The sequence below is a fragment of the Heterodontus francisci genome, chromosome 34 (genome assembly GCF_036365525.1).
Source record: "Heterodontus francisci isolate sHetFra1 chromosome 34, sHetFra1.hap1, whole genome shotgun sequence".
Taxonomy (NCBI): domain Eukaryota; kingdom Metazoa; phylum Chordata; class Chondrichthyes; order Heterodontiformes; family Heterodontidae; genus Heterodontus; species Heterodontus francisci.
In genome coordinates this window covers 14979731-14992110 of record NC_090404.1, presented here as the reverse complement: position 1 = coordinate 14992110, position 12380 = coordinate 14979731, and the positions used below count along the sequence as shown (strand labels likewise).

General features: G+C 50.8%; 1 protein-coding gene across 1 annotated transcript; it reads right to left on the bottom strand.

Annotated features, from left to right (window-relative positions):
- Positions 1 to 229: 229 nt before the first annotated feature.
- LOC137349102 (zinc finger protein 835-like) lies at positions 230 to 12131 on the bottom strand. Its single transcript, XM_068014445.1, has 2 exons — positions 11933 to 12131; positions 230 to 3581 (listed from the first exon to the last, which is right to left on the bottom strand). The coding sequence occupies exons 1-2, from the start codon at positions 12058 to 12060 to the stop codon at positions 2435 to 2437; spliced, it is 1275 nt and encodes a 424-aa protein (XP_067870546.1). The 5' UTR covers positions 12061 to 12131; the 3' UTR covers positions 230 to 2434.
- Positions 12132 to 12380: the final 249 nt, after the last annotated feature.

Here is a 12380-nt window from a genome sequence, read left to right as displayed (position 1 = left end):
TCATCCAACTCAGTAGCCTGTTCCCGCTTTCGCCCCATACCCTTTGATTCCTTTAGACTCGAGCTACAGATACAAAGAAGAGCTATAGAAACACAGAATACTAACTGTCCCCTTCCCACTCCTCCTAGTTAATACTAACCTTCTCCTCTCCCCACTCCCCCCCCCGTTTAATACTAACCCTCTCCCCTCCCCAAACCCCCCCCAGTTAATAATCTTTCCACACCACTCCTTTCCCCACACGCCCACACAAGGTAATGTTAACTCTCCCCTCCCTGTGTGTTAATGCTATCTCACTCCCCACATCCTCTTGACATATATTCCCCTCCATTGCCTTTCATTCCTTTCTACTCTCTTCCACTCCCATCCATTGCATTCCATTCCTTTCTACTCCCTTCCACACCCCTCCATTGCCTTCCATTCCTTTCTACTCCCATCCACACCCCTCCATTGCCTTCCATTCCTTCCTACTCCCTTCCACTCCCCTCCATTGCCTTCCATTCCTTTCTCCTCCCTTCCACATCCATCCATTGCCTTCCGTTCCTTTCTCCTCCCTTCCACTCCCCTCCATTGCCTTCCATTCCTTTCCACTCTCTTCCACTCCCCTCCATTGCCTTCCATTCCTTTCTACTCTCTTCCACTCCCCTCCATTGCCTTCCATTCCTTTCTACTCTCTTCCACTCCCCTCCATTTCCTTCCATTCCTTTCCACTCTCTTCCACTCCCCTCCATTGCCTTCCATTCCTTTCTACTCCCTTCCACACCCATCCATTGCCTTCCATTCCTTTCTACTCCCTTCCACTCCCCTCCATTGCCTTCCATTCCTTTCTACTCCCATCCACTCCCCTCCATTGCCTTCCATTCCTTTCTACTCCCTTCCACACCCATCCATTGCCTTCCATTCCTTTCTACTCCCTTCCACACCCATCCATTGCCTTCCATTCCTTTCTACTCCCTTCCACACCCATCCATTGCCTTCCATTCCTTTCTACTCCCTTCCACTCCCCTCCATTGCCTTCCATTCCTTTCTACTCCCTTCCACACCCATCCATTGCCTTCCATTCCTTTCTACTCCCTTCCACTCCCCTCCATTGCCTTCCATTCCTTTCTACTCCCTTCCACTCCCCTCCATTGCCTTCCATTCCTTTCCACTCTCTTCCACTACCCTCCATTGCCTTCCATTCCTTTCCACTCTCTTCCACTCCCCTCCATTTCCTTACATTCCTTTCCACTCTCTTCCACACCCATCCATTGCCTTCCATTCCTTTCCACTCTCTTCCACTCCCCTCCATTTCCTTCCATTCCTTTCCACTCTCTTCCACTCCCCTCCATTGCCTTCCATTCCTTTCTACTCTCTTCCACTCCCCTCCATTTCCTTCCATTCCTTTCTACTCCCTTCCACACCCATCCATTGCCTTCCATTCCTTTCTACTCCCTACCACACCCCTCCATTTCCTTCCATTCCTTTCTACTCTCTTCCACTCCCCTCCATTTCCTTCCATTCCTTTCCACTCTCTTCCACTCCCCTCCATTTCCTTCCATTCCTTTCTACTCTCTTCCACTCCCCTCCATTTCCTTCCATTCCTTTCCACTCTCTTCCACTCCCCTCCATTTCCTTCCATTCCTTTCTACTCCCTTCCACTCCCCTCCATTTCCTTCCATTCCTTTCCACTCTCTTCCACTCCCCTCCATTTCCTTCCATTCCTTTCCACTCTCTTCCACTCCCCTCCATTGCCTTCCATTCCTTTCTACTCCCTTCCACTCCCCTCCATTTCCTTCCATTCCTTTCCACTCTCTTCCACTCCCCTCCATTTCCTTCCATTCCTTTCCACTCTCTTCCACTCCCCTCCATTGCCTTCCATTCCTTTCTACTCCCTTCCACACCCATCCATTGCCTTCCATTCCTTTCTACTCCCTTCCACACCCATCCATTGCCTTCCATTCCTTTCCACTCTCTTCCACTCCCCTCCATTCCTTTCGACTCCCTTCCACTCCCCTCCATTGCCTTCCATTCCTTTCGACTCCCTTCCACTCCCCTCCATTGCCTTCCATTCCTTTCTACTCCCATCTACACCCCTCCATTTCCTTTTGTTCCTTTCTACTCCCTTCCACTCCCCTCCACTCCCCTCCATTGCCTTCCATTCCTTTCTACTCCCATCCACACCCATCCATTGCCTTCCATTCCTTTCTACTCCCATCTACACCCCTCCATTTCCTTTCGTTCCTTTCTACTCCCTTCCAGTCCCCTCCATTTCCTTTCTACTCCCTTCCACTCCCACCCATTGCCCTCCATTCCGCGCTCCAATCAGGATAAAGGCAGTGGAGGTGGGTTTGATGGGAGAGGGTTGGGACGGGAGGGCAGCAGGAGGAGTGGGGAGGGGTTTGCTCTGGATGTGGGCCTGGGGTCGGCTGACATGGCGCACGGCTGCCGGGGGCGTTCAGGCGTGCACCCGCTGGTGCTTGAGGAGGTGGGAGGACTGGCTGAAAGCCTTGCCGCAGACGGGGCAGGGGAAGGGCCTCTCGCCGGTGTGGACCCGCTGGTGCCGCCGCAGATTGGAGGAGACGGTGAAGCGCTTGCCGCAGAGCGGGCAGGCGAAGGGCCGCTCACCCGTGTGGACCCGCCGGTGGGTGAGCAGGCAGTCGGCCCCACTGAAGGCCTTGCCGCAGTCCGTACAGGCGTAGGGCCGTTCGCCGGTGTGGACCCGCTGGTGGGTCAGCAGGCTGGAGGAGACGGTGAAGCCCTTGCCGCAGAGTGGGCAGACGAAGGGCCGCTCGCCAGTGTGGAGCAGCCGGTGGGCCAGTAGGTGGGCCGACTCGCCGAAACCCTTGCCGCAGGCCGAGCAGACGTAGGGACGCTCGCCCGTGTGGACCCGCTGATGCCGCAGCAGCTTGGAGGACTGGCCGAAGGCTTTACCGCAGCGGCCGCAGGCAAAGGGCCGCTCGCCCGTGTGGGTGCGGCCGTGCACCTTCAGCTCGCCGGCGCTCTTGAAGCGTTTGCCGCACTCGGCGCAGCCGAAGGCCCGCTCCTCGGTGTGGACCCGCCGGTGGGTCAGCAGGTGGGAGGAGCTGGCGAAGGCCTTGCCGCACTCGGCGCAGGCGAAGGGCCGCTCGCCCGAGTGCACCCGCCGGTGGATCTCCAGCTCCGACGGGTAGATGAAGCCCCGGCCGCAGTCGCCGCACTTGTAGGGCAGGCCGGCCCGGCTGTGGCTGCTGCAGCGGTGCCGGGCCAGGTTGGAAGGGCGGCTGAAGGCCAGGCCGCAGACCGGGCAGGCGTGGGGCCGCTCGCCGCTGTGCACCAGTCGGTGGGCCTTCAGCCCGTGGGGCTGCCCGAAGCGCTTGCCGCAGTCGCCGCACTGGTATATCCGGGCGTGGGCCGCTCGGTGCTTCTCCAGCCACAGCCACGACTTGAAGGTCTTGCCGCAGGTCGGGCACGCCAGCGTCGGGCCCGCCCTTCGCGCCCGCCGTTTGCCTCCCACCGCCGTCCCTCCCCGCGCCCGATATTCGGTCCCGGGCGAGTCCAGTGGTTCCGTCAGCTCCTGAGGTGGTGACTCGTCCGGGTGGTTAACCGTGTCCCCTTCCTGCGACCTGCATAAAAGGAGCCGACAGTTACATACGAACAAACATATGAACATATGAATTCGGAGCATGAGGAGGCCACTCGGCCCCTCGAGCCTGCTCTGCCATTCAATAAGATCATGGCTGATCTGATTGTAACCTCAACTCCACATTACCATCTACCCCCGATAACCTTTCACCCCCTTATCAAGAATCTATCTACCTCTGCCTTAAAAATATTCAAAGACTCTGCTTCCACCGCCTTTTGAGGAAGAGAATTCCAAAGACTCACGACCCTCAGAGAAAAAAATTCTCCTCATCTCTTTCTTAAATGGACGACCCCTTATTTTTAAACAGTGACCCCTAGTTCGAGATTCTCCCACAAGGGGAAACATCCTTTCCACATCCACCCTGTCAAGACCCCTCAGGATCTTATATGTTTCAATCAAGTCGCCTCTTACTCTTCTAAACTCCAGTGGATACAAGCCTAACCTGTCCAACCTTTCCTCATAAGACAACCCGCCCATTCCAGGTATTAGACTACTAAACCTTCTCTCCTGTCTACAATGCATTTGCATCCTTTCTGAAATAAGGAGACCAGTACTGTACACAGTACTCCAGATGTGGTCTCACCAATGCCCTGTATAACTGAAGAATAACCTCCCTACTTTTTTATTCAATTCCCCTCACAATAAATGATAACATTCTATTAGCTTTCCTAATTACATGCTGTACCTGCATACTAACCTTTTGTGATTCGTGTATTAGGACACCCAGATCCCTCTGCATCTCAGAGCTCTGCAATCTCTCATCATTTAGATAATATGCTTCTTTTTATTCTTCCTGCCAAAATGGACAATTTCCCACATTATACTCCATTTGCCAGGTCTTTGCCCACGCACTTAACCTACCTATATCCTTTTGTAACCCCCTTATGTCCTCTTCACAACCTACTTTCCTACCTATCTTTGTGTCATCAGCAAATTTAACAACCATACCTTCGCTCCCTTCATCAAAGTCATTTATATAAATTGTAAAAGGTTGAGGCCCCATCACAGATCCCTGTGGCACACCTCCAACAGTGCAGCACTCCCTCAGTACCAGCATCAGGAGTGCCAGGTTTGGGCTTGTGCTCAAGGCTCCGGAGTGGGAATTGAACCCACAACCTTTCTGTGCCTGACTTGAGAGTGCTAAAGGCTGAGCTTCTCAATGTTAACGCTAAGGTTAGGGTTTATCATTAGGATTAGGGTTAACGTTACATTCACATTAAGGCTGGTCCTTGGGATTAAGGTTGGGATTAAGATTAACATTGTACCTCTGTTTAAAAAGGGAGCCAAGGAGAGACCGAATAATTACCGGCCAGTCAGTCTAACCTCAGTAGTGGGCAAATTATTGGTATCTGTTTTGAGAGACAGGATAAACTGTCACTTAGAAAGGCACAGATTAATAAAGGATAGTCAGCATGGATGTGTTAAGGGAAGATCTTGTTTGACCAACTTGATCGAATTTTTTGAAGAAGTAACAAGCAAGATAGATGATGGTAGTGCAGTTGATGTGGTCTACATGGATTTTAGCAATGCTTTTGACAAGGTCCCACATGGCAGACTGGTTAAAAAAATAAAATCCCATGGGATCCAGGAAAATGCAGCAAGTTGGCTACAAAATTGGCTCAGTGGCAGGAAACAAAGGGTAATTATTGACATGTGTTTTTGCGATTGGAGGGCTGTTTCCAGTGCCGTTCCCCAGGGCTCAGTACTGAATCCCCTGCTTTTTGTGGTATGTAGTAACAATTTGGACGTAAATGTGGGGGGCATGATCAAGAAGTTTGCAGACAACACAAAGATTGGCCGTGTGGTAGATAGCGAGGAGGATAGCTGTCGGCTGCAGGAGGATATTGATGGTCTGGTCAGATGGGCAGAAAAGTGGCAAATGGAATTCAACCTGGAGAAGTGTGAGGGGATGCATTTGGGGAGGTCAAACAAGGCAAAGGAATACACGATAAATGGGAAAATACTGAGAAGTGTAGAGGAAGTGAGGGACCTTGGAGTGAATGTTCACAGATCCCTGAAGGTAGCAGGACAGGTCGATAAGGTGGTTAAGAAGGCATGTGGAATCCTAAACTTTCTACGATTCTGTGATTCTAAGATTGGGTTTAAGATTAAGGTTGGGTTTAGGATTAGGATTGGGATTGAGATTATGATTGGAGTTTGAGTTATGTTTAAAGTTGGAGTTAGGAGTAAGATGAAGATTAGTATTCCATCTGAGTGTAGCATTAAGGGACGAGGTGAGGGAAATGCAGGCAGGAGGGCAGTTATCCTATCTTTGTGACCTTAGTCTCATCCTATTGCTTGCATTTTGCTTCGACTGGATCCTGTCTCTTCTGTTTGCCTCAAGCTTTCTAATACTTCTCATCTTGTTGTATTCCTCGCTGTGGTTGAGGTACTTGGGTAGGTCCATCAGATGATGCCTCCCTATGTTTGGGTTGTTTGTTCAGAGGGTTTCGTTTCTTTGAGTGCTGTGGGTGAGCATTAACATTCAGAGTTGGGATGGAGGCCCCTGCCGGGAGTTGAGCAGGGTCAGCATTGGGTCCACTGCCCTTTTACCTCCTCTCTCCTCACCATCCAAGGCCCCAAACACTCCTTCCAGGTGAAGCAGCGATTTACCTGTACCTCTTTCAAATTTAGCAGAAGGTGGAATTTGAATTCAATTAATAAATCTGGAATTAAAAGCCAGTCTAATGATGACCATGAAACCATGGTCAATTGTTGTAAAAAACCTATCTGGTTCACTGATGTCCTTTAAGGAAGGAAATCTGCTGTCCTTACCCACTCTGGCCTACATGTAACTCCAGACCCACAGCAATGTGGTTAACTCTTACATGCCCTCTGAAATGGCCTAACAAGCCACTAAGTTGTATCTCACCGCTACGAAGTCAATAAGAAAGAATGAAAGCGGACGGACCACCTGGCATCGACCTCCCCACCGGAAATGACCACAGCAAAACCTGTCCTGTCAACCCTGCAAAGTCCTCCTGACTAACATTTGGGGGCTTGTGCCAAAGTTGGGAGAGCTGTCCCACAGACTAGTCAAGCAACAGCCTGACATAGTCAAACTCATGGAATCATACCTGACAGACAATGTCCCAGACACTGCTATCAACATCCCCGGGTATGTCCTGTCCCACCGGCAGGACAGACCCAGCAGAGGTGGCGGGACAGTGGTATACAGTAGGGAGGGAGTTGCCCTGGGAGTCTTCAACATTGACTCCGCACCCCAAGAAATCTCATTGCATCAGGTCAAACATGGGCAAAGAAACATCCTGCTGATTACCACCTACCACCCTCCCTCAGCTGATCACTCAGTACTCTTCCATGTTGAACACCACTTGGAGGAAGCACTGAGGGTGGCGAGGGCACCGAATGTACTCTGGGTGGGGGACTTCAATGTCCATCACCAAGAGTGACTCGGTAGCACCACTACTGACCGAGCTGGCCGAGTCCTAAAGGACATAGCTGATAGACTGGATATACGGCAGGTGGTGGGGGAACCAACATGAGGGAAGAACATACTTGACCTCGTCCTCACCAATCTGCCTGCCGTAGATGCATCTGTCCATGACAGTATTGGTACGAGTGACCACCACATAGTCCTTGTGGAGACGAAGTCCCGCCTTCACATTGAGGATACCGTCCATCGTGTTGTGTGGCACTATCACCGTGCTAAATGGGATAGATTTCAAACAGATCTAGCAATGCACAACTGGGCATCCATGAGGTGCTGTGGGCCATGAGCAGCAGCAGAATTGTACTCAGCCACAATCTGTAACCTCATAGCCCGGCATATCCCCACTCTACCATTACCATCAAGCCATGAGACCAACCCTGGTTCAATGAAGAGTGCAGGAGGGCATGCCAGGAGCAGCACCAGGCATACCTCAAAATGAGATGTCAACCTGGTGAAGCTACAACAGAGCTAAGCGATCCCATAACCAACGGATCAGATCTAAGCTCTGCAGTCCTGCCACATCCAGCCTTGAATGGTGGTGGACAATTAAACAACTAACAGGAGGAGGTGGCTCCACAAATATCCCCATCCTCAATGATGGGGGAACCCAGCAGATCAGTGTGAAAAATAAGGCTGAAGCATTTACAACAATCTTCAGCCAGAAGTGCCGAGTTGATGATCCATCTCAGCCTCCTCCTGAAGTCCCCAGCATCACAGATGCCAGACTTCAGCCAATTCGATTCATTTCGTGTGATATCAGGAAACAACAGAAGGCACTGGATACTGCAAAGGCTATGGGCCCTGACAATATTCCGGCAATAGTACTGAAGACCTGTGCTCCAGAACTTTCCGCGCCCCTAGCCAAGCTGTTCCTGTACAGCTACAACACTGGCATCTACCCGGCAATGTGGAAAGTTGCCCAGGTATGTCCTGTACACAAAAAGCAGGACAAATCCAACCCGGCCAATTACCGCCCCATCAGCCTACTCTCAATCATCAGTAAAGTGATGGAAGGTGTCATCAACAGGGCCATCAAGTGGCACTTGCTAAGCAATAACCTGCTCAGTGACGCTCAGTTTGGGTTCCGCCAGGACCACTCAGCTCCTGACCTCATTACAGCCTTGGTCCAAACACGGACAAAAAAGTTGTACTCCAGAGGTGAGGTGAGAATTACTGCCCTTGACATCAAGGCAGCATTTGACCGAGTATAGCATCAAGGAGCCCTAGCAAAACTGAAGTCAATGGGAATCAGGGGGAAAACTCTCCGCTGGTTGGAATCGTATCTAATGCAAAGGAAGATGGTTGTGGTTGTTGGAGGTCAATCATCTGAGCTCCAGGACATCACTGCAGGGGTTCCTCAGGGTAGTGACCTAGGCCCAACCATCTTCAGCTGCTTCATCAATGACCTTCCTTCAATCATAAGGTCAGAGGTGGGGATGTTCGCTGATGATTGCACAATGTTCAGCACCATTCGCGACTCCTCAGATACTGAAGCAGTCCGTGTAGAAATGCAGCAAGACCTGGACAATATCCAGGCTTGGGCTGATAAGTGGCAAGTAACATTTGCGCCACACAAGTGCCAGGCAAGGACCATCTCCAACAAGAGAGAATCTAACGATCTCCCCTTGACATTCAATGGCATTACCATCACTGAATCACCCACTATCAACATCCTGGGGGCTACCATTAATCAGCAACTGAACTGGAGTAGCCATATAAATACCGTGGCTCCAAGAGCAGGTCAGAGGCTAGGAATCCTGTGGCGACTAACTCACCTCCTGACTTCCCAAAGCCTGTCCACCATCTACAAGGCACAAGTCAGGAGTGTGATTGAATACTCTCCACTTGCCTGGATAGGTACAGCTCCAACAACACTCAAGAAGCTCGACATCATCCAGGACAAAGCAGCCCGCTTGATTGGCACCCCATCCACAAACATTCACTCCCTCCACCACCGACGCACAGTGGCAGCAGTGTGTACCATCTACAAGATGCACTACAGCAATGCACCAAGGCTCCTTAGACAGCACCTTCCAAACCCGCGACCTCTACCAACTAGAAGGACAAGGGCAGCAAATGCATGGGAACACCACCACCTGCAAATTCCCCTCCAAGTCACACACCATCCTGATTTGGAACTATTTCGCTGTTCCTTCACTGTTGCCAGGTCAAAATCCTGGAACTCCCTTCCTAACAGCACTATGGGTATACCTACCCCACATGGACTGCAGCGGTTCAAGACGGCAGTTCACCGCCACCTTCTCAAGGGCAATTAGGGATGGGCAATAAATGCTGGCCTGGCCAGCGATGCCCACATCCCATGAAAGAATAAAAAAAACATTTTGTATGCTGTCTTCGCTGCTCACAATGTGGTCTCTTCTACATTGGGGAGACCAAACACAGACTGGGTGACTGCTTTGCTGAACACCTCCGCTCAGTCCGAAAGCATGACCCCGAGCTTCCGGTTGCTCGCCATTTCACACACACCCCCCTGCTCTCATGCTCACATTTCTGTCCTTGGCCTGCTGCAGTGTTCCAGTGAACATCAACGCAAGCTCGAGGAACAGCACCTGATCTTTCGATTAGGCACACTGCAGCCTGCTGGACTGAACATCGAGTTCAATAACTTCAAAGCATGACTGGCCTTTTTTTAATATTTTTCTTTTTTAAAAATATTTTATTTTTTAACCATGTGCCTGTTTTTTCATGTAGACAGAGCTGCTCATTATTCTGCTATTAACAGTCTCTCTGGACTAATGCGTTGTCTTTCAACACAAGCATTAACACTCGCTTTGCCTTTGTCCCAGGACAACTTCATTATGTCATCTCTCCTGCCCTCTGTCCTTTCACACACCTCCCCCTTTGTTCTCTTCCCCACCAAACACCGCCTTGCCATCTTCATTTGCTTAACACCTCATTCTTTTCTAACCTTTGCCAGTTCTGATGAAGGGTCACAGACCTGAAACGTTAACTCTGCTTCTCTCTCCACAGATGCTGCCAGACCCGCTGAGCATTTCCAGCACTTTCTGTTTTTATTTCAGATTTCCAGCATCTGCAATATTTTGATTTTAAGTTGAGAAGCCTGTTTTTTTATTAAAATCAAAAGCATGTGGGAACCCTTGGCTTTTCTGTAGAGGAATAGAGCCCAAAAGCAAAGAAGGTATGCTAAACATTTATAAAACACTGGTTAGGCTTCAGCTGGAATATTGTGTACAGTTCTGGGCACTGCACCTTAGGAAGGATATCAAGAGAGTACGGAAGAGATTTACTAGAATTAAACCAGGGATGAGGGACTTCAATTATGTGGAAGAGACGGGAGTCGCTGGGGTTGTTCTCCTTAGAGCAGAGATGGTTAAGGGGAGATTTGATCGCGATGTTCAAAATCATGAATGGTTTGAGAGACTAAATACGAAGAAACTGGGGGTTTTGGATTTGGGGGTCAGGGCCCAGGCTTGGGGGTCAGGGCCCAGGATTGGGGGTCAGGGCCCAGGATTGGCCTTGACATTCGTGAGTTGGGATTGGGGCTGGGAGAGAGGGTAAATCTGACTCGGGGTCAAAGATCGGGGTGGTTAGGGTCAGGGTTCGGATTGGGCTTGTGGGCATGAGTTGGGTTTTGTGGGAGGCGGGATTTGGTTTGGGGTTACTTTCGGGTTTCGTGGTTTACATGAAGGTACTGGCCAGGGTCCTGTGCAATTTAGGGTTCGACTTTGGCGGTGGGAGGTGCTATGGTTAGCGTTCAGGGTTGGGAGGGGGGTTAGAGGGTGAGGTTTAGAAGTTAAGGGTCGGGGGCTAGGTTTAGGGTTACAATTGGGATTAGGATTAGGGATATGATTAGGACTAGGGTTTCAGGGGTTAGAGTTCAGGTTCCAGTTGGGATTCGGATCGAGGTTAGGGTTAGATTGAAGTCTATGATTAGGATTGCGGTTAAAGCTAAGGTTAGGTTTGCCGTTAGGCTTGGGTTGATAGGGAGGTTGAGGGGGGAGATGTGGGAGTGGATGAATGACAGGGGAGTGAGCCATGAAAGGCCCTCGTCCCTGTTATAGTCGGTTAGCGAGCCCGTTACCACAGTGTTCAATTAGTTCAGAAGGCAGGTGTCAGACCACCATTGACAGTAAACAGAGGGATAGTTTTTGAAGCCCATCCACTCCTCTCACTCTCTGATAATCCAAACGTTCAGTCCTTCCACCCACGCACCCCCCATCACCGACTCTGCTTGCATCAACCAAAGAGAGAGAGAGAGAGAGAGTGAGTGGGAGATGGAGAGATGCAGGGAGAGGGAGAGAGAGACAGAGACAGGGACAGAGAGAAAGGGAGAGTGACAGAGAGAGAGGGAGAGAGAGAAAAAAACAATGGGGGGTGGGGGGGGGAGAGAGAGACAGACAGACAGACAGAGAGAAGAGGAGACAGAAAGGGGGAGATACAGAGGGAGAGAGAGCTCTGTGCAAGTGAATGGGTTTTTTGAGTGAGTCCAGGGAAGGAGAGATGGAGAGGGAGAGACAGAGAGCAAGAGTAAGAGAGAGATATAGAAAGAGAGATAAAGAGGGAGGAGAGGAGAGGGAGAGATAGAGGAGAAAGACAGACAGACAGAGAGTGAGAGCAACAGAGTGATGGAGAGAGTGTGAGAGTGAAAAAGAGTGACAGAGCGAGAGACAGAGAGGGCAGTGCAAGAGAGGAAAAGACAAAAAGGGAGTGGACAGAGGGAGAGAGAAAAACAGAGTGTCAGAAAGACAGGGAGAGAAGGAATTGAGAGAGAGCGAGAGAGACAAAGTCAGAGGTGGGGAGAGAGAGGGAGGGAGGGAGGGACAGAGAAAAGATGCTCAGAGAAGGAGAGAGAGATAGATGGAGAAAGCAATGCAGACAGACAGAGAGCTCCTTACTCTACTGATAATGGTTCTTCCTTGTGCTTCATGAAGCTGCTCTCTGGGTCTGTCTCTGCGGCCTGGCCTCTCACTCTCCCTGCGGCCTGCTCTGGTGCTCTCAGATCTGCTAATCCCAGGCTCTGCATCTGTCAGCAGCACAAAGGAGGCCAAAGGACAATCTGCGGAGGCTGCTTCTTTCTGCTGGTGCAGTTAATCCCTGTGTGACCGGGAAGGAAAGGATCATTGGCAGCCCCTCCCTCTCGCCCTCCCCTTCCCCCTCAGGTACTCAGCCTCTTCCAGATGCCTGCCTCCTGATTCCGGAGAAGGATCAAGGAGAGCGAAGGACAGAATTCCATCTTAAAGGGGCCACGGAGACTCTGAGGGGCTGGGTTTATTTCGGCGAGTCCCACAGAGCTTTAGAATGGGAATGTGCTTCGTGAAGCCGAGCATTGATTTGGAAATATTC